Here is a 27,792-nt window from a genome sequence, read left to right on the forward strand (position 1 = left end):
CACCAGCTGGCGCAACGATCGGCCAGAGGAGAGGAAAGATGACAAGGAAGTCGCTAACGCAGTGAACGAATTCAAGGCAACTAGTGCCTGGCTGCATGTAAACATTCCTCATGCTCGATTGTTTTGCATCTTGTAGCTTCCGTTCACCACTATGACAACGGAAGAAAGATTCAACGCGGCTGTTGAGGTGATCCGTGGTCTACCAAAGAATGGCAAGTAAACACGATGGTCTTTCGCGAGTAACCCATTTAGAACCTGTCGTTGAGGCATTGATAAAAACTAAACCAATAGCAAGAGAACTGCTGAAAGAGCGGTACGTATACTGAAAGGAGTCCGTTCGTGCTCCGGAACACTTGCATTCAGCGTGCAGGCTACGAGCTTACAGCATGCTACAGCTGGCTGTGAAGATGTGTGCGTTGGAACGAGGAAAATCGTAATATCTACCCGTGGCGTCACTAGTTTGAAGCCGGTTTCCTTGAAGCTCTCTATCGCGCAAATCACTGTCCTTGCACCGCATCTGGCACTTCGGTCGTTTTCTATCTATCTTTATATCCTTTTCATGGCCGCTCTTTCATAATGAATACCATGCGCATGGCTGGTATAAATGGAGACTGCATTGATGTTGACGTGATAATTCTCGGTAACTAAAACCAAAAATGTGCCCTTGCTTCGTTTTGCATTGCTGACTTCGAAAGGCCCGAAGTAATGAAAGCTGTTTTCCTAAGAAATAGTGCGCCGCTTATTAGCCACAGAACAAAGGAGGCCCCGTGCGAACAATCGCTCGACGTTTAATGACACGCTTGCGACATTTCATTCTTTGAATGCAGGAAATTCCATCAATTTGGCGGGCTACGCAAGACTCTCGTGCGCATGAGACAGCCCGAATATCTAGGTTTTGTACGTGTCCGACAGGCAGAAGGTTTCCCAGGGCTAAGCTAGGAAATGTTCAGGTTGTATAGAAGGTCGTACTCTGTGTGCTTTGTCAATTTCCGCGTTTAGCGTCATTCGAGCGACTGGACACCGCTGCGGTAATTGAATATTGCAGCTCTACAGATTTTACACATTGTATGTTTGGTAACCATTCATTGCACTACTTGTAGCACTCACTGGACTGTGCAATCTCGTTCTTTGCAGGATCATTTCAGCCTTCACACGAACTTCAGCTCAAGTTCTATGCCTACTACAAGCAAGCAACACTAGGATCCGTAGCAGAATGCAAAGTGCCCAAGCCGAGATTCTGGGACATCGTAGGCAATGCAAAATGGTATTGAGTTGGATTTCCTTTTAGAAAAAACACTGCTTTCAATAAGGCTGATGAAATTGTTTATTATAGATTATTTTTGTTATCCTTTCTAAGACTGGTGTGGACTAAATGCCCATAAGTCTACTTTAAGGCACATGAGCATGCTTTGCTCTGAAGTGAATAATTCACGCGATCATCACATTACTGTATCCTAAGACTTCTCCTAGCTTTTTAACTGACCATTTAACTAAATGTAATCCAACAGGCTTAGTATTATATATAGCAGGCAATGCTCTCAGTGCCTGCATTCGCAAAATAAAAGAAAATAGTACATCTAGGTATGGATCATGTAATTCAATGTAATATTAAGCCTCATGCTTTTATGATGCAAGATAGTACTTCAATATTAGATGGAAGGCATTACAGATGTCAACCTATAAATGCAGTGGCTTAGGCAAGACATCAATTTTCTGATGAATGTGGGGAGGTGTAATAAAGAGGGAACAGAGTATCCTAACTTTGTTCATGGTCAGTGTTGAGGCATTCTTCAAGGGAAAATACAAGTTCCTCCACCTTGCTTCTCCCTCCAGGTGTGTATGCCGATGTCTCGTATGTAAGTACAGACTTGCGCCACACTCATGTATCTCCTCTCACGAGACGTGCGACAGGCACATAGTGATTACAGAACAGCGTAGAGAGAAAAGCTTTATTGAAGGAAAATTGACAAAAAAGTAACTGTCTGGCTGAAGCAGCCACACACATTTTTCTTTGTTGTAAGAGTGATGGTCTTATTGTTCTGTGGAGAATGACCACACACGCACACACACAGACACAGACAGACAGAGAGAGAGAGGGTTGTGGAGGGAGACTGATACTGTATCGACCTCAGGGAAAGAGGGGGTAGTGACTGCCCCCTCCTCTTCCGAAATCTCTGGCAGTGCCACTGTATTATTGGAACAGCATGGTGGCAAGCTGCGTCCATTGGCTTCACATGATCTGTTAAACCACCTAACAAGCAAAGTGACACAATTCTGTGACCGGCGACCACAGTGCACTGCTTGTGCTCACGGCCAAAACATACTTTGTACACTGCATACACACTGGCAGCACAAACATGCACCGATAGTGTGTGATATAACGTAAGTTTATGCCCACAAGTTGTAGTTGTAGCATATGAAGCAATTATTCTGTAGAAAGTGTCGCTGATCAAAAAACAATTCCATTGTGAAAAACATGTACTGAGACTTCTAGGTCAGCACTACTTGCGTAGCATAGCTTCATCTATGTTGGCTGGTATGTAAGAAATGCAGTATAGTTCCCAACATTGTTGCTATGTAAACATAAAATTTATAAAAGCTATGTCATTAAGCCATTGTGCTGAACTTGTTAGCATTCTCTTGCACTGACTGCCTTCAAGGATTTTGCTTATGCAATAGAAAAGGTTGAACTTGTAATAAAAAGTAGCCTCCATTCCACCTTGTGAAAGTGGATGTACAGTGAAGCTGTTGCCGATGGTGTTTTTGTAATGTGCCTGCTTTGTGCACATTACAGAATATAAACGAATCAAGACGGTTGTTTTTCCACTCCTTGCTATTATTTTTGCACACTTAAATAAGACACTATGGCCACTTGAACCTCTGATCCCTTTACAATGGAATCAAGGCGGCGGCTTTATGACGGTAACAAGATTGCAGTGTTGCCTCAACGCAGAGCAATAGAAACTCTCACAATTCGCGGTGCGATGGCGCCTCCTGAAGTCCGGTTTTCTACAGGATTTTTGAGAACAGCACACTACAAGAATGCGATTTTCTCAAGTTGTACATTTCTTTCAAAAATTTCCCTACATGATAAAGGAACACAGGAGGATAGCAGCAAAAAAGAAATTGCAAGTAGTTATGAATAATTAGACCATTCTAACCGCCGAATTGCCTCTCACATGAGTGGGTCACAAGCCGGAGCAGTGGGTGGCATTTCCCCCACTGGCCAATGTAGGGAGAAGGTTGGTGCCGGCCAAAAATTTAGAACTCCTTTAAGAAAATGACATTTTGTAATGAATTTTTTTGATGATTTTAAATATATACAAGATGCGAGTAGTAAACTCACTAGTGTATGAAAATGCTAGATAATAAGGACCATGTACATTGAATAGACATTTCAGAGCTGATGGCAGTTTACTCCTGTCGCAATTCCTTGATGCTGCAGGTTCATTTCAGAGAGATGCCCATAGCACCAAAAACTGTCATCACTGTGAATGCTTTCATGCAAAATAAATCTTTGAAGCTTGACGACTCAATTCATTAAAATCCACACTTTCGCAACAAGCATGACATGTGACTGGAAGCCATCATTTTCACTTTTGTTAGACTTACAGGCTTGCTAGGCCCTTTAGTGGCCAAAGAGTGATGAGAATAGCTTTCACTTTGGTCATCTTTTCCAATGGGAGTTACAGGTCTGAATAAATGCTCTACTCTCTACCTTGAAGCTTGACCATGCAAGAGGATGCATGAATGTTAATCAAATCATCATTTTCTTTTTCTGGATTACAGAAGCTTGAATGCCAACAAGGTAAAAAGAAGACAACCAAGTGAAAAATAATTATAAGGCGACATATTTAGCAAGCCCATATCCACTTAAAAGCGTAGAACTGGTCACGCTGTTTTCCTGACTATTTGTGAAATAAGTGCCCTGCTCGTGCGGCCCATTTGCTAACTAATTAAATCAAAGCGACATGTGCATATGAGAATGAAAACAAAGAAATAAAGGTCTGCAGTTTTGTTTAATGTTTGTGTAGCTGCTTGCGCAGGACCTTATTCAGGTCTTGTATGGTTGTCCCAGCCAACACGGAACATGTTTTAAATAGAAAGCAAAGCCTTCTGTTAAGATGCAAGCAACTGTATCGATTTAGCAGGCCAGTATATTTTTTGTTCTTAACTAATTAGCAGTGCTGAATTACCAAACTTTCTAATTATTCAACTTTATGGCTGCAATGTCAATGCAAGGTTTGCAGAGCACATTTGAAGATCACTTTCTGTTGTTTCTGAGACAATATCTTGTGCATAGTTAATTTTGCTGCATGTAAAAGAAAATTTGCTGTGGCACACAACTCTCTCTTTTTGTGTGGGATTTTGCAAGGTGTCCATTTTTTTTTTTTAAGAGCATGAATGGTAATCCATCACAAATAGCTGAAAGCGATGCTTTCAAATGACATTACAAACATTGTATTGACTTCATGGACAAAAAGTTAATTGAAAGGTTGATAAATTTATCTATTAATAAGAACACAAAAAAATATTGAAGGCTTCTGCAGAAGGTTGCTAACCACTGGTTTTATCTGCACAGAAGGCTTCTTTATGTTAATTTGTAACCAAACACAATGCCCTAAATGCCGAGGTAAAGTTTAAGCATTTCCTAAAACTCGAGTGACTTTCTGCTTCGCCACTTGCAGGGATGCTTGGATGAAGCTTGGCGACATGTCAAAACAAGAGGCTATGGAAAAATATGTAGAGGAACTTGTCAAGGTATTGCTAACTTGATGCAGTGCTGTCAGGACTGCCAGTATTTGGAGCAGTCATGTTACTTTGCGCACCATTTATACATGCCTTGCTGCTTAGCAGCTTGTTTAGTGCCTCAGTGTTGTGCATTGTGTCCCTGCACTCTCCTCAGTTCTTGCATGCACCCTTTTGTTTGCTCTTTGATTTAGTTTTGTTGTTATATATGTTTCAAAAATCCCTTAAGCCTTGCATGCATTCCTCGTGTTACTGTCTACAATTTTGTTTCTCTTGTATTCTATTATTTTGGTTTTTGTTTTTTGTTTGTTTTATTTTCAGGTTGTTAAAAAGTGTCAAGAAAATGCCACAGAGGAGCAGGTATGATTGTGCACTTGGGGAACATTAAAAGTTAAACCTTAAAAATGTAAGAGACAGAAGAAGCATTGTGGTGCTGAGCACTCAAAGACTGAAGTTTGCTGCAGTCAGAGGTTTAGGCCTGAAATAAGGCATTGAAACCTTTTAAGCTTGTACTGAGTAAAGGCTTGTAGCCCAACAGGAAGATGGACAAAATGGAATATCAAACACATGACATCACCAGTCCAGTGTTTTCCAAAGGCTTTCTTGTGCTTGTTCCTGTTGTTTGGCAAGTCAGTTAAATTAAAGAAAAAAAAGGTTCCCTGAGTCATTTTGAAATGATGGCAGAAGCATGTTCTTTAAAATACTGTATTACTTTTACTAACATTTCATTGCCATGTGCTTTCAAGGTGCTTCTGGCTAATCCTCGCAGTAAAGGCACAAGGGCCTCGACAAGCAGAAGGATGGGCAGAACTAACCTTGTTCCATCTTTGCATCTCAAAGCTTATGTTGTTTTCTTTTGATCCCCACTGTGCATGAAGAGCAGTCTTGAATTTAGCATGTTTGAGCACAGTTACTGGTTCTCTACACTCACGTGCACGCTTGGTGTCTGGTGCAAACTTTGTGAGCCTCATTTCCTTGCGCATGATCATCTTTAGGTGCTTTCAGTGATTGTGTGCTAAGTGCACCAGTGAGCATCTTGCTGGGAACTGAGCTGCAAGAAACACTTAAAAAGAGGAGTCTGCTCGGCAGTGCAGCAATATATAGTTTCACAAGTTATTATTCATGGAGGCGTAAACACACAGTAGGATGTACAACATGGCACACAACATTCCAACTCCTGCAGCACATGCATTTGATCAGCCAAGCTAAAGCTAAACTGCTGTTACTGATAATTTCTGTTACTGTACCAGCATGGGCACTGCTGGCAACCTTTTATCTTTGTTGGCTTCACCACTTTTGAGTCGCCTGTTGTATATTTACACATTTCTTATTATCTTTGCTTTCATCTGCAACACTTCTATAGTATAGGTTGAGCTAACCACTCACTCTCTCTTAGCTTCATTAATGAAAGTTTTGCTAAGATGCCTTGAAGCCACTGTTGCCGTAAGGGTGGTGACAGGCTTTGTCCAGCTGTGCTATTTTAGTTCATAACTTGTAATTGTTTTTGCCCATAGAGAAAACCACAGTGCATAAAGAAATATTGAATACTACTTCCAACTCGGAAGTTCATGAGGTATGGAGGTTTGGTGTACACGTAAAATTGAATTGTTACAACCTCAAGTGACGAAAATTGAATTGTTACAACCTCAAGTGACGACAAGAACTTAACAAGGTAGAGGTACACAGGATGATGATAACTTAAATGAACAGTGGTGGAACAAGGGATGTCACTGGCACCAAAGTTTTGACGAGGGGATTGTTTTTGTCAGATCAACAGCCATGTTCTTTGGCAATGTTTATGTGTAGCTCACTCTGCCCCACCTCCGGTGGGGGAGGAGAATTACATGGTGTGTAGAGAAGTTGAAATGCTAAAAGCGGGAGGAGGATATTTTTTTGTGTTACTGAGGCGGCAGGAGACGTGTTTTGCTGCTGGTTACCAGCAGTGTAAGGAATGTTGGAAACGCTTTGAAAACAAAAAAAAACAAAAAAAAACCCAGAGGGATTGTTGCCCTGATAAAGGCAAATGCCCATGTCAAAATATCGGCTTCAGAGACATCCTTTGTTTTAGTTCATTATGATGACAGTGCAAAGGCGACGGCAACACAGAGAAAAGGAAGCGCACTGGACAAGTCCCTTTATGTCCATCCTCTGCGCTGCTGTCACAATGAACTTGAACCATCTCACCCAGTTTTAAACCTCTTGTTTGACCACAGTGTATCATAAGAACCAAACTGTGACAGGAACCCATTAAAACACCTACAGAAACCAGTGCTCAAATTTGGTTATCTTGCATTGAAAAGTACAAAAAGCTCAAGTAGAGAAGCCTAGAAAGTGGCACTGTGTAAGCACATCTGTGCTGCAAATCTGGTCTGTGGCAGCAGTGACAACTGCGCAAGTCTCGCCTTGCTGAGTTGATTACACATTGCACACCATCAGCCAATGAAATGCATAAACGTTCGTGTGCTTAGATTTAGATGCACATTAAACCTCAGGTGGCCAAATTAACCCGGAATCCCTATTAAAGGGCCCCTCACCAGGCCCCATAGCAAATTTTGGTTATACGCTGGAAGTTGTTACATGTCCTCCAAGGAGCGTTCTGCCGTAAAAAAATTTTCACATTCGCTCATTAATAGCCAACATAGAAATATTTCAGTGCCGTGAAACCATGATTTCAGCAGGCAGACTCCACTGCAGACTCCCTCTCCACTCGCCTTGTCTAGCCTTTGCAAACGAAATTCCTTCTCTGCGGTCTCCCATGCCGGACCTCGAAGATCGCGTGACACATACGTCACGGGCCCCGCCTTTGCTTTTTTTTTTTTTTTTTCCAATGATGCACACTTCTGCTGGTTTATCCGCTGGCAGCGTTGCGCACGAGCTGTGTTCGTTTTGCGCAGCACACGATTTTGTGCACTGTGCACAAGGACACATGACTAGCGGTATAATTCAGTGCTACACGAATACTGAGGCAAGAACAAGCGCATCGCAGAGTATGATCACGTGCTGTAACACATTCAGAAATAAAAGTTTCAATACCTTTGCATGTGACTGCACAACTGTGGGAACAAGCAGAGGAAACAGAAATACATCGCTCTTGCTTCGGTGCGAAGTAAAACAAAAGAACACGCAGACATTCTGTTTGTGTGTTGTATTATATCTCTAAACCTCAACTCGTCAATTCAAGCAACAGATCACACTAATAACAGATGTTGCCTTGAATAATTCTCGAAGTCGCGTGTCACCACCAGCTACGTCACACTGCGGATGCGATTACATAGGTGCAGGAGCCCGACTACATCACCGTTCCTCTCCGGGCGGAGTCGCCGCGAGTGCAGGGGGAAACAGCGTTCATATTGAAATTTCAAGCGTTTCTGTAGCGCGTAGTGATGTAATTCTTTGTAAACACAATCGTTGGTGTGCATTGTATGCTCTGCGCTTGTCAGCTCAAGATGGCTGGGGCCCTTTAAGGTGCGCATCATAAACAATTCATGCTTTTAGCATGTAAAACCGCAGAATGTATTGTATTAATATTATATTGCACCACCAGCCTTCACAAAGACAAGTGGCATAGATGCATTACATGGACCATTAGATGCTGGCATCCTTTGCTGGCTGAAAAGACATCTGTTGCTTTGCTGTTTCACCACCACACCTGTTGGGATGGTAGAGAATTCCAGCATTCCACATCGTTATGTGGAACACACTCATTCTGTTCCATTCATGCTTTTATCTATGCTTTCTTATCCTGAAGTTACTTGGCTGGTGCTAGCTGGCACTCCTCTTTTAAGTGTTTCTGGCTGCATGCTTGACATGCTTCCTGTTTCTTTAAAAGCGTTCTGTCTTTCTGCTTGTGTTATAACTCGTACCAGATGCTGCTCAGTGGCTTTACATCCCACATGACTGTATTGCTTGAAAGCTGTCATATACTTCATCCTTTGTCATTCAACATGAAGGGAAACTTTACAGAAGTGAATTGTTAACATCACTAGGCAATGCATTCTGAAAATAACGAAAGAAAGCCATTGTGTTGTGGAGTTTTTGCAGCTAAGTGTAGTAAACTTCATTACCCTGTTAGCAGCCTGTTACTAAAACCTCTTAAATGAAGTGAACAAGTACAATGTGATCGAACAGGTGAACAATGTTGACATTTTAGCAGATATTCTACTAGACATAGTGGAGTTTAGGTTGTTTAGCTGCAAGAATTTGTTTTTGGCAGATCAAGGCACTAATACAGTAGACATTAGGTTAATTCTAGAGGTGTCTGAATGGTGTTTTTTGAGACCGAATCAAATACAAATCGAATAGTTCAAATATTGAACAGCCGTTGTCACACTTAATATAAAATAACACTCACATCCTAGTATTTTTAAAGTTAGCAAGTTTCTGTCATTATTACATAGTGTGTTATAATGTGTTATTAAAACCCCAAATGTAGCATTAGGAGCAATCAAAAAGTTTATTCGCAGGCACACGACTCTTCAGAGGGTATGAATGATTGCTGTATAGCCTTTAAGGTATGGCTACCTAAGCGACGTAGCCTGCTCCACTACACAAGTTCTCGGGTTTTATGTCTTTACTATGCACTCCGGACGTAAAAATCTTGGAGTACATTTGCTCCAATTTGATGTTTAATTGGGCACAGTTGACTTCCTAAAATAAGAAAATATTTGCACTTCTGAATAGTGACTATTCAATTCGAAAACTGAATCAAATAGAACAGTATTTGATTTGTTATTTGAAAGTTTCAAATATTCACACACCCCTAGTTAATTTGGCCCCGGTTAATTCGATTTTTCAGTTAATGTGATCCCGGCCAGAAGTCCTGGCCAGTGCCCATGCATATCTATGGGCCCAAACGTTTGCTATATCGATCCTAAAATCGCATTCGCCTCGTAATTCAGACTTGACAAGTCTGCACACACACACCTGACCCATATGGTGGCCCCAATAATGACCCCTGTAGTGGCAACCTCTGTCTCGGTGGAGCTTAGGGGGCAGTGAATGTGTGGAACACTGGTCATCTACCATCAAAATCATCAGCCCTTCCACACTGTGAAGAAAGACAAGCAGCAAAGCTGTGGTGTGTTTTACCTCATTCGACGCACCTATGTATATTTAGGTGTTATTATTACTACTACTACTACTACTACTATTATTATTATTATTATTATTATTATTATTCTTATTATTATTATTATTATTGAAGGACACAGACAACAAATACAGTCGAAACCCACTTATAACAATATTTGGGTGCCACGAAAATTCCATTGTTTTAACCGGGTTGCATGAAAAAATCTAAATAGGGGGATGGCAGAGCTATTGTGAGAAAACTATGATGGCGGGAAGGCCAGTGCCCCTCCCCACCAACCCCTTCCCTGTCCTACCGCGGCAGCCTGCCCTACCGCGTCATCGCTGCTGTCGCTATTTGATGCGAGCACATTCGCGACGATCACCTCATTGGGCAGCCTGCTCTACCGCGTCATCGCTGCCGTCGCTATCTGATACAAGCACATTCGCGATGATCGCCTCATTGGGCAGCCTGCCCTACCACGTCATCGCTGCCGTCGCTATCTGATGCAAGCACGGTTGCAATGATCGCATCATCGGTTAGAGGTACTTAGTTTCCAAATCTACAGCCATGCGCTTTCTTTTCACCGGCAACATCGTGCATTGCCGGTGATCAGCAGGTGAATTAGCCATCTTCTGTTTCAGCAGCGAGAAACTGCACGGCGAGGAACGATTTCTACGCAAACAACGAAGACAGGCGCGAGCGATTAAACTGTTTGCAGGACTGCGCTGAATGAGGAGCCAGCAAGCAACATGTGAGCAGAGCAGTTGACGCGGTCCATTCGTGTTTCGGAGGGTGGGGCGGCATAGAGCTGTGGCGTGCAGCCCATTTGTGCTCGGAGGGGTGGAAGGGCGATGGGAGGGAGGCACGCGGAGATGGCTAGAAAATGAGTGCACGGCTGCTGTTGGAGCAGCGGCCCATCGTGCAGCGGCTCAAATTTCTCGTTTTCTTTTTTTCCTTTTCAAGGATTTCGCATTTCACTACCTTTCGGCTTGGACACGCAGCAGACAAACTTCATCGTTATAACCGATAATGCGGCATCGGGGCATTTCAGTAAGCGGGTTATTTCGCCAGGGAAAACATACAAAAGTTGACGGTGCAGCAGCTTCTCATTGCTATAGCTGATATATTGTTAAAACTGGTATCGTTAAAAGTGGGTTCGACTGTACATCTTTTGACTGTGGAGTGATTTATTGTTATTCTTTTATGAAGCAGGGATGTGTGCAAGTACCACTGCTTGGCAGACTCGAATTCCACGATATTTACAACTTCACTGTGTACTATGTAATTATGAAAAGCATATGAAACTCGGCGTAATGTGAGAGTCGTCTTAGCGGCCAATTGTCATATAATTTGTTTCGTGATAGTTTCAATAAAACAAGAGTTACAGCTGTTTTCTGTAACCATACTCCCTCTGTAGATGCCCATGTATTGACAGCAGATGGGAATTCTGTAATGCTTACAACTTCACTGTGAACTAGTTATGACAAGTAAATGAAACTTGGCATAATGATAGAGTTGTCTTAGCGTCAAATTACAGCATGGTTTTTTCCAAGATACCTACATTAGATTGAGAGCTACAAAGCATTCGCGAGAAACTGGAGACAAAAATGGCAGGTGGCGTCTGACGCAGATGCTGGAGGAGAAGGCTTGAGCTTTGTGTCGACACATGGGCACGATCCTGGAGGAAGTAGCCCTCAACAGCTTCACTGTAAAAATGTATATTTTTGGCCCTGCCTGTAGAACATTTTCAAGCAATAACGGTAGTTCACAACATCTGATACGGTATTTACCCAGTTCTAACAGGCACTTTCCATGTTGCAAGGAAAGTGGGCTGAAAGTTTCCTGTGCGGTAAAATCGGATATGAAACTAAAACCGCCTTTGCACCAATGCTGACTTTAGAAAACTGGCTGCCATTCTAAAAAAAAGGTGCACATTAGATTTCCCCTTTGGTTAGAAGCTTTAAGTCATTTCTATGTTAGGTTTCTACTTCTGACACATATAAAATTGGCGCACCTTTGATTCCGAGGCATGTTAACTCGAGCAATTACTGCCAAATGAATCAGTGGTGTGTTGTGTTTTTTTTTTCCCCTGTATCTTGTTGAATATGACTCACCAGATAATTCGATAAATTTTGTTGGTCCTGTCAAGGTCAAATTAATAGAAGTCGACTGTATACATTGTGAAGTTCGAATGATTCTGGCATATCTGCATGACTTCATGCGAGGTTAGTTAGGTAGTTTCTATTGTAGTACAGACTCATCATGAAAGCAGGGTGTTTCTTAACCTGTTCTAAGTCATGCTTTCTTACTGTTATTATAGTGCAGAGATTATATTGGTGACAGATGCTACAAATGCTGGAGAAAGTGCCCTTAACAGCTGTCTCTCTAAGAATCTCTGTAAGGATTTATGTGTGCCTCTCCAAGGAAAGCTGAATTTTGACCTCCATAATCCTTGAGTCTTCCTACTTTGTAGACTAAGTTTTCCTGCTATGTCTTCTTCATTTTATTATTCCTCCTTTCAGATTGTCGAGGCAATGTCGTACACTGACCATGTGGCCAAGTTTGTGGATCTTCTTGGCCCCTTGTTTGACTCTGTGCCACCTCAGATGGCTGCTATGTTGCCACAGGCCAAAGTGAACGGTAATCGGGATTCTGAAGATGACATAGAGACAATCGAAGGTAAGCACATATTAAATCAGGAAAGTCCCACAGCTTCGTCAGCTGTGCAGCCTCCACAGGTGATTAGTTAGCTGGTCATTTAATTAACACTCGCTATGGTGTCTCAGTGGCTATAGCATGCTGCTGTTTAGCATGAGATCGCAGGTTTGGTTCCTGACCATGGTAACCACATTTGAATAGGGTGGAATGCTACAATGCTTGTGTACTATGCTATGAGTGTATGTTAAAGAACTCCAGGTGGTCAAAATTAATAGGTAATCTTTCACAACAGCGTCCCTCATAGCCTACTGTGCAGCTTTGGTATGCTAAACCCTCCAATTAACTCTTTCAGGTTCATTGACGTAAATATATGGCGCCGTAAACAAGTCCAAAATTGTTGATGCCGTGTATCTACGGCGCCGTCTGTATGTTTAAGAAGCACGCCAATTTCCAAACTTTTTCTTGTCTGGCATGTACTGCCACTATGTGGGGATACCAAGAATTTTTTTCTCGTGCCTCTTTCTCTCAGTTTTCGTTGCGTGGTTGGTTTGCTCCGGCGCATCTACTACCACTCGTGGTATTGGCAGGCACGCATGCGGGCACGTGGCGGTTAGTTTGGGTATTGTTCCGCAAGCAGCTTTGGCTTCTTGGCCTTGTAAAACTGATGACTGTCTCGTTACTAATCGTTCAAAGGGTGACCACCTGTTGCTCGCTTGTTTTTGTTCACAGGGGTGCCATATGAAGGATGCCGTTGTGCATGTGTTTCCTTTTATGGAGACTCGCGAAAACTAATTGCCTCTGGTTGGCGATAAGATGAAGGAAGGATTAGCTGTAGTTTGTCGCAGGTTTTCCTTTTCTGACGGGTGCACAACCACACAGTTTTCTTGAGTGCGCTCACCTACACAGTTTGATTACGCTATGGATGTAAATATTAGAAAGAGGAGGAACATTTGAGACTTGCGAAATATTCTTGTGTGCGCATTTTTCTAAGCCTTTGAATAATGTGTATAACAATGCATCAAGTTTTTAATTCTTATAAGTTCATTTCCTATTTTTATTGTTGTTATTCATGAATAAACTGTACAAATGTACCAACACAAAATAATTTTTTCTTACTTTACACTCACCCTAAAAAAAATTAGAGTAATTTTTTTGGGGGAAATAGGTCCCTCTGAAAAATTTAAATCTGCAATAAAGAAGATCGACCCTGGGTGGTTGCAAAGGGGCAAAAAATCGACCCTGGAAGAGTTAAAACGAAAAAAAATGAGTGTAATGCCAGCAATTTGCTGCCATTCTGTGGTTTCCTTATTTTATTGGTTCTACAAAGCTGTTTTGATGGATAGCTCACAAGGCTGCTTTTATATTTCTGGAACATTTTATTTGATGTAGACCCAGTTGTCCTTTGAGTTTAATTCTAAATTTAGCTGTGTCTAATAAATGAAACAGTCCGTGCTTTGTTTTTTTTGTATTCTGCCGTGGTTCAACAGGAATGAGAAATTTGACATCAGATCCAGAATTCGTGTTCAGCTACATTCAACACTCAAGTTTAAGGGCACTGCTAAATGTGACAATCTTTGAATGAAAGCTTTACTATGCATGCTAAAAGCAGTGATTAAAAAACGTGGCGAATGCAGCATGTTCAGGTAAAGAAAAAAGAAAGCCACCAACGCAATGGAATTTTCATTCACTGAACTTTTTCAGATGGAGTTGAATGTAGACATTTTAGCAAGTGGGTACATTGACTTTTGTGTGTGTGTGTGTGTGTGTGTGTGTGTGTGTGTGTGTGTGTGTGTGTGTGTGTGTGTGTGTGTGTGTGTGTGTGTGTGTGTGTGTGTGTGTGTTGGCTCCTTGTGTCAGTACAAGGTGAAATGTACTTTTGTGGCAAATGTACATTGCTACTTTTGTGGCAATGTAATGACAGGAACAGTTTTTACATTTTCTTGTTGCATTCTCTTGGCAAACTATATGAGTTGCTCTGAAAGAAAGCATTGTAGTTGAAGAAAAGTTTGTCTTAGTTCAGGGATTGAACTCAAGACTAACGCCTTCTGGGGCAGTTGCTCTACCATCTGAGCTAATGGGAAGGTAAGCATATCTCAAAGTGAGGTTGAATTTATCCGGAACTTGAAGTAACGAAACACTGAAATATGGCAAAGCAGTTCTGTGGGAATATGCAAAGTGGGGAGCAGCTTTACATTTTGTTTTTTTGTGTTTTCTTTTTAAAAGTGCTTGTTTTAAACTGCTGGTTTCTTGTCTGAATTGAACCATTTTAAAACCGAAGCTTTCTTTGCCTCTTCCTTCGACTTTCTCATTGCTGCTGCTGTCTGGCACACCTTGTCGGGGGGCGGGGTGTGCCACACAGCAGCGCGTGTGTATGTGGCAGGAGCGAGTCGGAAAGGAAATGCGAGAAACTCGTTTGGACCCCACCGTGTCGTATGTGCACAATGCCCTCTGGAGCTCCCTGGGCATTGCCACATTAGCCTCTTGACAGCTGTAATTATCCGTGATCCCCCTCAAATGCATTGCAGAAACTGCAGCGCTTTCCTTTCTACTAACGTGCGAGCCCAGAGGGGACGTAGATAGAACTGTAGAGAGGAGGGAGGAGAAGAGGCAGTTCCCACACAATTGGGGAAAAGGGCTAACATGAGGAGGCAAAGAAACCCTACTACTGTACGACAGTGGGGAAAGTGGATAAGCTTAAGTTCATGGTACAGTACACAATGTTCCTACTATTTCTGAAAAACAAACGCCACGCAAATATGTCGAGTGGACAAATTACACAGGGCGTGCAGAAGCAGTGACACATTAATTAAAGTGCACCGCAGGGTTCAGGTGACACTATGGAAGCGGTCAACCTTCAAATCAACACCCCTGTGCCCGCCGCAGTAGCTTTGTGGCTATAGCATTGCTAGAGGTCGCATATTTGATCCCAACCGCAGCAGTCGCATTTCAACGGGGGCGAAATAAAAAATGCATGTGCACTTAGATTTTGGGACACATTAAATAATGTTGCAGTGTCATAATTAATTCAGAGTCTGAGACTACGGCTTGCCTCATAATCCCGATTGTCGTTTTGCCACGTACAGCCCCATAATCCAATTCAAGTTTAATACTTCTGCCATGCTGCGATGTGTTATGTGAGGCAATGACAGTGCTCAACCCTCTCAGAGGTTATGAAACATGGCATACAAGAACGCCTGAAGCAAACGCAACACCTCTCCCTATGTGCTCTATGTACTACGCAGACAAACAGCAGTGGTGCACACAAGGTAATGTTTAACATCAACTCGCCACTCTCGTGCTAGACTAAACATTTAGTTGAAGAAATTAAGCTTTCCCCCTCAACATCATCACTAATTATTGTCAAGCAAAGCAACCAGCACAAAAAGCTTCGCATGCATTGATTCCCACAATGTGTGTGATCTGCATAATTTTTGCGCAGGTCTTGTTTCTTTAAATTTTGTCTTAGGCCCCCTTCCCTTGTATTTGCTTGTTTTTTTTTTGTGGTGACTTATCATGCACACGAAAGCTGCACTAATGGCTTTGTGTGTTTTCTTTTTATTCCTAGCTCCAGAGCAGGAGCAGCCATTGTACTCTAAGGCAGACAAAAAACAGAGTGAAGAGAAACCAGAACGTAAAGCAGCAGGTAAAAATCTTGTGCCTGGTTATTGAGGATCGAAACTCAGCAGTTCGGCCGCTTGGCCATATTATTTGTTCTGTGCTCTGATGAAGTACACTTGTTAAGGGCAACAGTAAACACCCTGAAGGGAAGCTCCAGTGATATTTTAGGACTGTGGATCTCAAATTCTCATTGTATATTCTTATGGGCACTTTGGTGATGTGCACAAGACAGTGCAGCTGAATGGTGCATACTTTTTCCACAAGTTAATGTTGATACTACTGTTGCTGTTCCTACATATAATGACATCCCTCTTGTTATTTATTTCTTTCCTTTATTGGTTTATCTGAGGCAGTCGCAACAAGATTACCTTGAGCTAATGCTAAAGGTGGACTGTTGCCAGATTTAGCAGTGACAACATTACAGCTGCATTGGTATGGCAGAAGCAGTATTATACGAAAGCACATAACACATGAAACACATGAAAATAGTGCTTAGGCAAAAGTACTTGTGTGCCTCAATGAGGAAGTAGCCAAATAACTCAATATTGTAAGCCGCTTTTGTTTTATATTTAGGCAGGCCGCCTCCCTTGGTCCTTGCATCACACTGTTCTGCTTTGATCTCGTAGGGACTTAGACTCATTGTTGAGCTGTGTGCTTTCTTTTGTGTGTTGAACATGATGCGTTCATATTTGAAAAAAGTATTTTTTGTATTCCACTGCTATGTTCTCAAGCAGGAGGACTTAATGGCCATGGATCTGACTTCGAGAGTGATGAGGAGGAATTTTCAGACACCTATGACCACATGGGAGACGTGAGTGTTGTCCTTGCAGTAAATTTAACTTCATTGTTCCTTTTTAATAATAATGATGATCTATTTTGATGTTTAAACATTGTGATGGAGGAGGCAGGAAAACAACTGGTTAAGGCTTGACGAGGTTCCTACCACCTGTATGTAGGCAGTGGCAAGGGACTACACTTGTACCACTGTCATCACAGAATAATAAACCAAATACATATTGGCATGTCATAACAGGCATAAACCAACAACAAATGGAACAGAAAGTACAGTCACTTGTCAGTAGAAATCATTGATTAAGGTAATGGTTTATGCAATTTTATAATATGCAAGATTTATACCCCAGAAATTCTGAAAAATTCTTGGATTCTTTTTCTGCAAGAACTTCTGCGAACCATGTAGCCACACTGTTATAGATTTGCTTGAAGAACTGAGATAATGGGACATATGAGTCCCACGTTTTCTCTTTGAATGTTTCTCATCCTTTCTAATTTGACTTTTTGTGAGCAACCCCTTATCAAGTACATATTTGTAATGCTTTAGCCACAATGCAATTTATTCTTTTGTTGTCTCCATCAGAGGTTCAACGTGCAGTTAATAGTATATTTGTTTTACTTCTGCACTCCTGGTGGGGCCTTACCAAGGCCTGCAGTATATATAACAAAGTTTCGTGTATGTGAAACCAGGAGGATGAGAGTGGATCACCCGAGCCACGGGAGCAAGAGGCCTCGGGCATGGTGGCCACTGCAGTGAACGAGGCCCTCATGAACGGCTCAGACCGGGTCTTGGTGCAAGACAGCAAGAGCCAGCTTTGGGCTTTCTACCCGGATGGGTCAAAAAAACCCAATGGGGAGCTGGCCTTTGTGCGGGGAGGTGGCGACGACAACCCTCACAGGGGTGCACCACTGCCCAGGTCTGGGCCTGGGGCTGGACGCCTGCCCCGATCGCATCGTCGTCGAGGCGAGTGGCATTTAATTGCAATAACACCGTCACCTGTGGTCATCAGGTGCATGAAGCTACATGAATTTGGCTGCAGATGCGTACGTGATTAAGAAATAAATATTTTGTTTAGAACTCCAAGGAATTTTCAGTGTGGTGTAAGTGTTCTGCATTGTACATGTACTTGGAATGATATGAGGCCTACAGTCTAGTTTGTTGTAGCTCCCCGAAATGAGACAACTAGGAGAAACTCAACTTCGGTAGCAGCTTCCTGGGTGCCACTGCACCCTAAAAGCAGTGCCACGGTCATAAAGTAATTGATCTAAATTAACTACACAGCAAAGTACAAAAAGCATAGAAACTCGTAACAGGATAGGTGCATAAATTCAAACACAAAAATATGAGACGGTGTCCACGTTTCAGCTTTCTGAAGAACGTAACTTGCATGAATGTGTCGTTAGAACCCAATTGCAGGCTGTACAGAACACAACGTCCTTTGTAAAAGCAACAACTGTCACACAAGGTTGTGTGCCGTTACCAAATCTTAATATACTATTTGTTCACTGGTCCCTCAACCTCAACAAGCGAAATGCAGTCAAGTGCAGAGCAGCTTTCAGGCGCAACTAAATAAAACGCTTTGGGCCTTATGGCCTTTGAAAACAAATTACAGTATGCTTGCATGCCTACTGTGACAGTGTATTCAATTTCTTGCACAATGTCAAGACACCAGATATAAGTCCGTCTGCATCATGTAAGGGAAGAAATAATCTTTCATTGAAATAAATTTGCTGGTAAGGTGTAAAAACATTGTTTTCTAAATCTTTTCATTCTCCCTAAATCTAAATTGTATAAATCCTAATGAACTGGTTCGAACCAGTTCGAACTGTATTTTTCTTCTGGAGTTCAACCTGAACTGAACTGAAAAATATGCAGAATCCTGAACCAAAACCGCACCCAAAAGGAGTTTTCGGTTCGACACCCTGGCTTCCTGTTTCATTTCATTTCATTTATTTACTCTCAAGGCCATACAGCCATTACAAAGAGGAGTGGCAATAGAAAAAGAAAAAGAAACATAGCTAATGAGGCAGCACATGGTCACAGATAGCAGACTTGAACCCATAATGGTCTGTGATAGTGACGATGGATTCTGTTCTTGTGTTGTCGTGGCTTGAGGGCCGTTACCCGCGCTTGCAGAAGCAGATGGTGGAGCCGAAGGGCCTGCGTGGCCTACGCGGTCGGCCGGGCGATTGCCTGGTGCAACAGGTGGCATGGGCAGTGGTGGTGGCAGTGGTGGCCGGCCCCAGCTTGCCCTGGAAGTGAGCGAGCAGCTCGCAGTGGCTGTGCTACGGCTGCAGCAAACCATGGACGAGGTAGTGGCACGCCTCGAGGTACTCGAGACACTACTGCAGCATGCCAAGGTAGGCCACCGGGTGACCCCTCCCCTCCTCTTAGTTTTTCCTGGCAGTGGCACGGTCAGTATTGCGAAATTTGATAGCCAGGCAAGGGTTCAACCAGTAGCCAGATTTACCATGCACATTTCTGTAAGGGCTGCACCCCCCCAACCTGGCAGCCTGAAATTTGGAAATAAAGCTTTCCATTGGAGAAGCAGTCGTGTTTGGTGCTCCGATGCCATGCACGTGCGTTGGCAAATTTTCCCGCCCTACGTACTTCCGCATGCCGCTACTAGATGGCGAGAGTTGAGCGTTGACCTCCGATGCATTGGTACATCCGGAGTGTGCACAAGTCGCCGGCTGCGCTGGTACCATTTTGACTAAGATGGTTTAGTCTGCACCTCGTCAAAAATCCTAAAAAAAAAAGAAGAGTGCAGCCATTGCACGAGTCTGTACGGTAATTGTTATAACCAATAACACGGCATGGGAACATTTTACCAAGAGGTTTAGTAATGTGTTAAGCATTAGGAGCGTCAAAGTGGAAAAGAAAGTACAGTCAAACCTCAATATATCGAACACGAATATATCGAATTATTTCGTCTATCGAACACTTTCTATGTCACCTGGAAAATCACATGCATTTTAAATTTTTTTGTTTGAACGGTGTCGGACGTAAAATGGATATATCGAACTCCACCAGCCCAGACCACGTGTGCTCTGTTGACAGGGGTTGAGCTTTCTCGCAACACCCTCGAAGATAGCGGTGGCATGATGGGCATTCCCAACTACTGCGATCGCACCAAGGGCGCTTGAACGTAGCAGCATACGCACGTGGCAGCTTGGCTAGTTCGACAATTTCAACGACGCATTGCATTTGCTGCACTGACTCTCCTCGGTGCCGCACTGCATGCAGCGCCTCGCGGGGACTGGCGGTTTGCATCCACAAAGACGCGCGACAGCACACGCTCACTGGACTCGCTCACCTTGGCAGGGGCCACTTATTGCTTTGTTATTGACAGTGTTTCAAAATGCTTCAATTGACGGACCTGGAGATCGCAGCAGAAATAGCGGCCAAACTAAGGCGCTGCCGAGGTTGATCCCGCAAGTGCTTATGTTGGCCCGCTCCTGACTTCAACTGGTGCTGTAGCTGCTTTGGCCCTTGTACGCCGCTACTGTGGCGCAATCGAGGGCACTGGCCTATCGCTTGTGGATCGTTTAGACTATGTTAAGGAGTCTGTGTTTAAGCATGCATGCGGCTGCCAATAAGAAGCAAGCAGGCTACACTGCTGCAGTACTTTCAGCCAAATAAATAAAAACATTGTGTGAAGCTTCAAGTGCGTATTTACTGTGCCACGTTTGGGGCGCAGTCGAGGATCGTTGTTCGTAGTGCGCGATTGGCCTAGGCCGCGCCGACTTCACGCGGCTGACAAAGTCGACGCGGCCTAGATCAATTGCGCGCCACAATTGAATGCGCCCTCCGAACAACGATCCCTGATCATTGATCAATTTGCAGAAGTTTTTTATGCGTTTTTTACAGAATCTTGTATATAGAATTCTGGCTATATCGAGCTATTTCGCGATCACCGCGCTCTTCGATATATCGAGGTTTGACTGTATATGTGTGAAGTGTGAGAAGCCAGTCACGTAGTAGAGGTAGAAATGGGATGGAAGACCACCACCAGGTGCACTTTGCTCCTCGAAGAGGCAGGTTGTGTTTCGAGTGAGCTCCTGAACATTATGGTAAACACTGTTTAAATCATAGATCTGGCACCTCAAAGAGCTGAGATGTAATGCTGATCGATTTCTCTAGCACTTAGCGCTAAATCTCAACAGATTTTTTTTTGACATAGAACACACACAAAAGTTCACGGTGCCGTGGCTGCTCGTTATTATACCCCAAGAATTGTTAAAACTGGTATTGTTGTAAGTGGGTTCACCTGTATATTGGCGTTGAAGGCATCAGGCACCCCATTTTCATGTTTACAGTCAGCATGGGAGTTTAATTTTGAGTTCATATGCTGATTGATGAAGTTCAAGTTCTTAATTGATGGTTGAATTTGCCAACGTTGGAGCACCATTACGAAACACTAACCAGTGCCCTCGGCTAACTGGCATTTATCTTGTCTCGGCAGGCACCACAAAGCCAGCGCTGGTGGCTCTTTGGAGGTGTTGCACCACACGTCCTGGTGCTCTTGTTTGCCTGGCCTGTGGTGTTTCAGCTTGCCTTCTACATCTTCAGCCATCGGAGGCGCAGACATCTTAGATGAATGCTGTATTTGAAGCCTAAACGGATGCAACACTCATGAACAAAAGAGATTGGCATTCCTTTCACACAAAAGGCCGACTCTTTAATTAATGTTCCAGATTCTGGTGCAGTTTTCATGTGCACTGGTTATATAGTAGGTTTGTTCATATCTTGTGCTGCGAGTATTCGCATGGGCACAGCCAGTGAAACCTCTAATGTACAGCTGTTTGCGGCAGGAATCATTGCGTGCAGGTGTTGATGCTGGTGCATAAGGCAAGAGGCTTCTGAAACTGAAAAAAACAATTGCGTTTCGGCATACCTTACCTTTTAAATGCATTATAGTATTTCTGTTGCATTGCCCACAAGTATGCGAAAGCACCGCCGCTTCTTCCTATTGTCAGCACAATGTCTATCCTGCAATTTGTAGTTGTTAAGAGAGGTGTTGGAGCAGCATCATTTAATGTGTCCGCTGCAATTGATTGTGCTTTTCCATTGAAAACGATCTTTGAGTTTTTTTTTTCTTCTTCTTCTTAATGCCTGCAAATTGACTTGGAAGAAGTTGGACGTACTGTGGGGTGACATAGCACCTGAAGCATTAGCATGTGAAAGTGATTATGTAATACACAAGCTCCACATATGCCTGCACATATTTTAGAGACTTGTTACAAGAAAATTTGTTTGTTTTTATTGCATTAATGACTCAAGAAGCCGCAAAATCCAGAAGCAACAAAACATTTTAGTTGCCTTTATGTGCTATCTTAATTAATGCATCACCCTTGGTTCTATGAGTATGTGCAATATGTAAATGACTTGTCTCTATGCTGTAAGCATCAAGTTTTTGTATACACTGTACATTTTCTTGTCATTATAAGCAGGCATTCTGAAATGTAATTTTGTTAGTAATTAAGGAAAGTTATTGTTCTTTGTGCTTTTCCTGTACTGGTTGGCTCAAAGTTTTAGCTGAGAAGTGGTACAGAATCTCATTTCAAAGGGACATTAAAGCCGGACATTAGTCAAGCTATATTGGTAGATTAGCGTTTGAATATATATTAAGTGTGTCATTGTCGTTAACATGACTTTCTTAAAGGAGAAAAAAGACATGAACATCAAAGAGGAGTGGGACCACTATTTCAAAAATGCGGAATAATTAGGTAGGCTCCCGCTCATGTGCCTTGTCCTAGCCACAATTTGTAAAGGGTGGTCAGGAATTGGGGATAAAAATTGGTTGACTCGTGGGATTTAACTTCTCCCAAAGCAACTCCGAGGCTTTGAGAGACGGTGCACTGGAAGGCTCCGAATTAATTTTGACTACCTGGGGCTCACTAAAGTGCACCTAACTCTAAGTACACGAGTGTTCTTGTGTCTCACCCCAGTCAAAATGCTGCCATTGCGGCCAGGAATCGAACCCTCGACCTCGTGACAAGCTGCAGTGTGATGGCCACAGGGCTGAGCAAACATGGCAGGTGGTAATAATAATCAAAGTGCATTACACTTGAGAAAGAAGATGCAGGTTGTGTCACTTCTTTTCCCATTAAACAAAAAATAATTTCCTAAAGCCTCTCTAATGTGACTTCTTCACACTGCTCTATTGAAAGACGCTAGGTGCCTTTCGCCTGGTGATGAAAATAGCACTGGAGCATGGAAATTAAAACAATTAGTGGAGCACAGAAGTCTTGCACTGTGATGATGTGTTGATGTGCATTGCTGTATTCATGGGGAAATTTAATCAAAATGTCTTCATTTGTTATTTAGTTTGCTGCTACAGTAAGTCATGTAGTCTATCACTCTAGCTTGACTCAATATTTGCTTTTGTGTCCCTTAAAAGGAATTAAACTGTGTCTGTTAAGGTTTGCAGGTCTTGTTGAGAAGTGAGAACCATATGCATACTGCTTTTGATAGAGAAATCGGGTAAGAATCGTGTGCCAATTGTGCCAAGCAAATTGCTGTACCAAATTGTGCCGAAGTGGAAAAATGATCGAGATTGTGCTGTGCTGTGTAACTTTTGGCAGCTTTGGGCTTTGGCAGGCATCAGCGTAATATTGCCGGCACAGTGCAGGGCGTTATGTCGTTGGTCTCGGGAGTGTGCGTAAAAGTAACTTTCTCATTCTGGCCATCAGTGGGTACCAACATCCACAACCAGTTAGGCCCTCTGAATAAAACTAACGGTAGCGACATTCTTTTATCTTGCCGTCTGAGCCAGTGAGCGAGGGCAAGCTAGGAGGTCTGGGTCTTATCTGCGACTCCTTTGTTGGTGGAGCGGAGTCGCATGGTTGTGCTCACGCTGTTTCCACAGAAATGCATACGAGCGACTGCATGCTGCCGGCTGCGCCTTTCGTTTTCTTGTTTTCTGTTGTGACTCAAGCCGGCGCCACGACAGCTGCTCTTGAGTGTGATGCACAGCCCCGTGGTCGTGGTGATAGTAAATCCTGATATTGTGTTGATTGCATAGCTGTGCAGCGCATTTGGCACAATAAAAAAATGCTAATTGCGAGGGTGCACGGCAAGGGAAGGTGCTTGTGGCGAGGAGTCTCGAAGAGGGAGAGGTCTAATTAGGAGGAATGTTGCCTCCTTTAGTTTATTCGGAGGGCTTACACCCAATCATTCAACGTAAACTCCAGTGTCTAGGTACTTCTAGCGAGTCTAGTGAATGGCAAAGCAAAGTCAAGTAATGTGCAGAATCTTGGTTTGAGATAGTTGCTGCTGTCACATTGCTTAGAAATCTCGGGATAAACCACTGTGATGTTCACTAACCCTTGCTTCTTCACAGCTTCTGTTGAAAACTACTTTCATCACTTTCCTAGTACTCAATACAAAAATAGTATGAAAAATGCCTCTAGGCTGCTCTTTCTGCAATGCTGCAGAATGAAAGGTTTTGCGACTCTTACCCCACTTCAATATAGTAGCACTCTAAATTGAAATTTGCAGGCTCTGGACTGCTCTAATTAAGAGATGTGTGTGCTACAGACTGCTCCAAAATTAGAAATCGTCTGCTGAAGTCACTACAAAATTACTTGGGCATTTTTGGGCCTTCCCACCCTTGAGAAATGTATCTCAATTGTTTTCTCCACTGTGTATTGCTTTTTTCTTTCTTTTAATGATAGCTTCTTATGCTGAAAAGTGTCATTTGGTAGCTGCACAAGCGTTATGACAGCATTAGAAAGCTTCCCTTTTATGTGATGCTACAATCAATTCCGTCCGAAAGTACAGCCATAGCATAACTGCTCTCGATTACTTTTAAAATTTTGTTTGGAGATAGTTACCTCATTCCGAATCAAAAGTGGTTACGTAATGACCTATTCACTGTAGCTTTGTTTAGCATAAACTGTAGTATGGGACCAGATACCAGCAATGTGAAAGAACAACTGATGGACTCTAGCAACCACGTTTGAAGTGGTCACCCTCAGCTGTACTTATTCAAGCCTAGAATTTCATGTCAAAGCTTGGGATGGGGGAGTTTCGAGGTTAAGCACCTTATCTCAACACTTGTGTCAGATTTTGATGCAAGTGGCTATAGGAAAGGCATGTATGATATGGTACCCCAATATTGACAATGCACTTGAAGTTAAGCATAAATGTGAGAATGTGGCAATCCCTAAAGCGACTATCTGTCTCTCATTTTCATTGTGCTGCCTTGTTATGGAGCAGCATATTGTATAGCAACACATCGAGCCTTGTGGATTAACGAAGTAAAACTGCAAAGTAATGGAGTAAGATTGCTTAGCAATGTAAAAAGCTGTGAGGCAAGCAGCCTCTTTGACTACTACTGTCAGTACTGTTGCTTCTGTGAAAATGATAAACTTAGTGTCGACTGCACTATTTTAGGCTGCCCTGGCATTTGTTAAGTTGTGGGGTTATATTTAGCCGCATGCTTCTGGCGTTCATAAAAAACGCTGCAGCTTGCGCTGAGTGCAGAAGTGACATGTCTCATATTTGCTCTATTCATTGCCCAAGACATTCCAGTGTATTTTTTACCCCATTATTACCTTGACAAGCTGTCTTGCAAGTGCAAGATGAAGAGAGTTTGTGTGGCACTGACAAGCCCGAGAGATTGAGTTGCTTGCGCACAAAATGGCCATTCAGGCAGTGCTATACGAGCCCAACAATAGCACTATTTCTGAATGCTGTGAAAGTTTGTGGAAAATGGCTTATGCTTGGCTTGCGATTTGTAGAAATATGGCAGCTGCAAGAAAGAGTATGCTTCTTGGAGTATATTTGTGTACGTTGAAGGCAAAAGGTAAAGTTGAAATGAGAGTACTGTTCTAAAATGACAAGTATGCCATTGTTGCCAAGAGAACAGGTTCTGCAGACAAGTAGATAACGGAAACGTAATATACTCGTTATGCCGCCAACTTTATAAATGTGGAAAACAAGCTGCTCCTGTAATTTGCGGCAATTTGTCTAGAGTGTTCAATGCTATTAAGAAGCAAGTTGCATTGCACCTGACAGTGAAATGAAATGCACTTTAGCTGTTCTTATTGGATCTTCGCTTGGAAAAAATGTTACTGCGCCAAAATTACTTTGTTGGCCCTATTGAATTGTCACCTGACATAAAAGAGTGGCAGGGTTCCTTGGGTGTAGCAGCAATTTAGAGGCTAATAATGATGGGCATTCACTTTCAATTATGGCTTATTAAACCTACGGAAATATGAGCTGTCTTCACCTGATGCAAAGGAATTTGTTGAGCAAGATTCTGTGGTACAGTCCATGCCCATTGCAACAGATTCGCATGTACTTCCGGGTATAACAAACCGTTCTTGTCTCTTAGTTTGGTCAGCCTATAATAATGCAAGGAATTCTGCTACTACAGACAAATTTTTTTACAGTATTTGTATGCATGATGCATATATAAGATTTTGCTGAGGCGATGCATCCATGCAGCAGTGGACTGCACGCAACTATTTCCGGCTATTTGTGATACATGCCAAAATTAAATTTTTCTTAAGGAAAACACTAGTGGGCAAGATTCCCGCAACTGCATGATGCCCTGCTGATTAACGTAGTGTATTCGGGCCAACCAAGCAAGTGGCTCACCGGGGCCCATTGCTATGGGCTTGGTGTAGAGCAGGTGCTGCTAGGCCTAACCCACTTCACTTTGAAGCCGTAGCATATGGCGTTTTAAGCACTATCACGAACTGCATCATTTCGAGAATGCTTCAATTTCTTATCGCATCAATTAGCATATGAAAGAAGATATGCTGCTGTTAGCAACATGCACATTCTGTAGCGTGTGATGCTCTCGATTGAGCATGCACATTTCAGCGGCTTCCAAATGGAGCTCCAAGTTGCAGCCTATAGCTCTCACTCATGCTACAGGTTTGACATTGGTCGTCGCTTGTCAGAGACGAAATTAAGACACAAATTTATTCTAACCTTTGTTTTATGTAAGAGAGAGAGAGAGAAACAAAAACTTTATTGGGTCCAGCGTTTGTGCCATCGGCAGCAGCAATGCACTTGGGCCAAATGGCCAGCACGTGCGAGGGAGCTGGCCGCAACAGCAGAAGTATTGCTTGAACACATCTTTTCTTTTTTTTTTTTTTGCCAACAGGAAAATCTTGCCATTGTATGGAATGGAAATGCTCTAATGTGGGAAACTGCCATCTATCAGTAGCCAGCATCGGGAAAACAGTGGACGTCAAGACACTGTGTCGCTGGTCTGCTTGTATATCCTGCCACAGCCTCAATCCACTGATTTATTTAGGGCTGCCCCCGGGTTCCAACAATGGAACAATAGAGAGCAGTTTATGTGAAGTTCTGCCATTTTGCAACATACTGTGGCCCTAATTTAATATAAAACGGATTTCAAATATAACGGGGCTTTTGCTGGGTTATTATGGTCTGTTTTAACAAACGTCGACTGTATAATCATTTCAACTAACTATTTTATCTTCAGCATCCCCCATGTAGTCCAAGGTGGTGTATTCCATGCAAACGTTTGCAACATTTTTGTACTTTGTCATGTACTGAAAAGTTGTTGGATATATAGAGCACTATGTAAAAAAAATGGGTGCAATGTCTATTTTTGCCTAGTGCCCTTCTGAAAATGCCTGCTTTGCACAGGCACTAACACGAAATTGTGCTCAATAATAAACGACAGCAGAGTGGGGATATTAAGTTTTGCTGTTTAGAGGGGCAAAATGCAGCATTTCAGTCTCTGTACTTTCTGAATAGCAACCTCTGAACAATTTTTTTTAAATGTGTATGTTATGCTCTTTGATTCAGTTGCAATCTTTTGGATGGTATGTTTAGACTTTTTTCTGTTGATCGTACAGAGGTTTATATCTGTAGTACTCTATGTGCTGTTTTAATAAATGATGTTTTTATGCGA

General features: G+C 42.7%; 1 protein-coding gene across 4 annotated transcripts; it reads left to right on the forward strand.

The window, feature by feature from the left end:
• Positions 1–27,792, forward strand: LOC142582431 (acyl-CoA-binding domain-containing protein 5-like). 4 transcript variants are annotated; one of them, XM_075692140.1, is made up of 10 exons: positions 1–212; positions 1,135–1,264; positions 4,689–4,761; positions 5,071–5,109; positions 12,343–12,499; positions 16,044–16,121; positions 16,828–16,907; positions 17,579–17,852; positions 19,026–19,249; positions 21,355–27,792. In XM_075692140.1, exons 1-10 carry the CDS (start codon positions 152–154, stop codon positions 21,487–21,489), a joined length of 1,251 nt encoding a protein of 416 aa, XP_075548255.1. In that variant the 5' UTR covers positions 1–151; the 3' UTR covers positions 21,490–27,792. The 4 variants fall into 4 exon arrangements, with proteins under 4 accessions (XP_075548255.1, XP_075548257.1, XP_075548256.1 ...); XM_075692142.1 differs by having other exon boundaries at positions 19,032–19,249; XM_075692141.1 differs by having other exon boundaries at positions 16,831–16,907.

Source organism: Dermacentor variabilis, chromosome 5 (genome assembly GCF_050947875.1).
Source record: "Dermacentor variabilis isolate Ectoservices chromosome 5, ASM5094787v1, whole genome shotgun sequence".
In the NCBI taxonomy this organism is placed as follows: Eukaryota; Metazoa; Arthropoda; class Arachnida; order Ixodida; family Ixodidae; genus Dermacentor; species Dermacentor variabilis.

Excerpts from the sequence above, each read along its gene's own strand:
- LOC142582431 (XM_075692140.1), top strand. The coding sequence starts at position 152 with ATGACAACGGAAGAAAGATTCAACGCGGCTGTTGAGGTGATCCGTGGT. Across the intron at positions 213-1,134 it reads CCGTGGTCTACCAAAGAATG|GATCATTTCAGCCTTCACAC; the intron begins GCAAGTAAACAC and ends CGTTCTTTGCAG. Across the intron at positions 16,122-16,827 it reads ACCAGAACGTAAAGCAGCAG|CAGGAGGACTTAATGGCCAT; the intron begins GTAAAAATCTTG and ends TATGTTCTCAAG.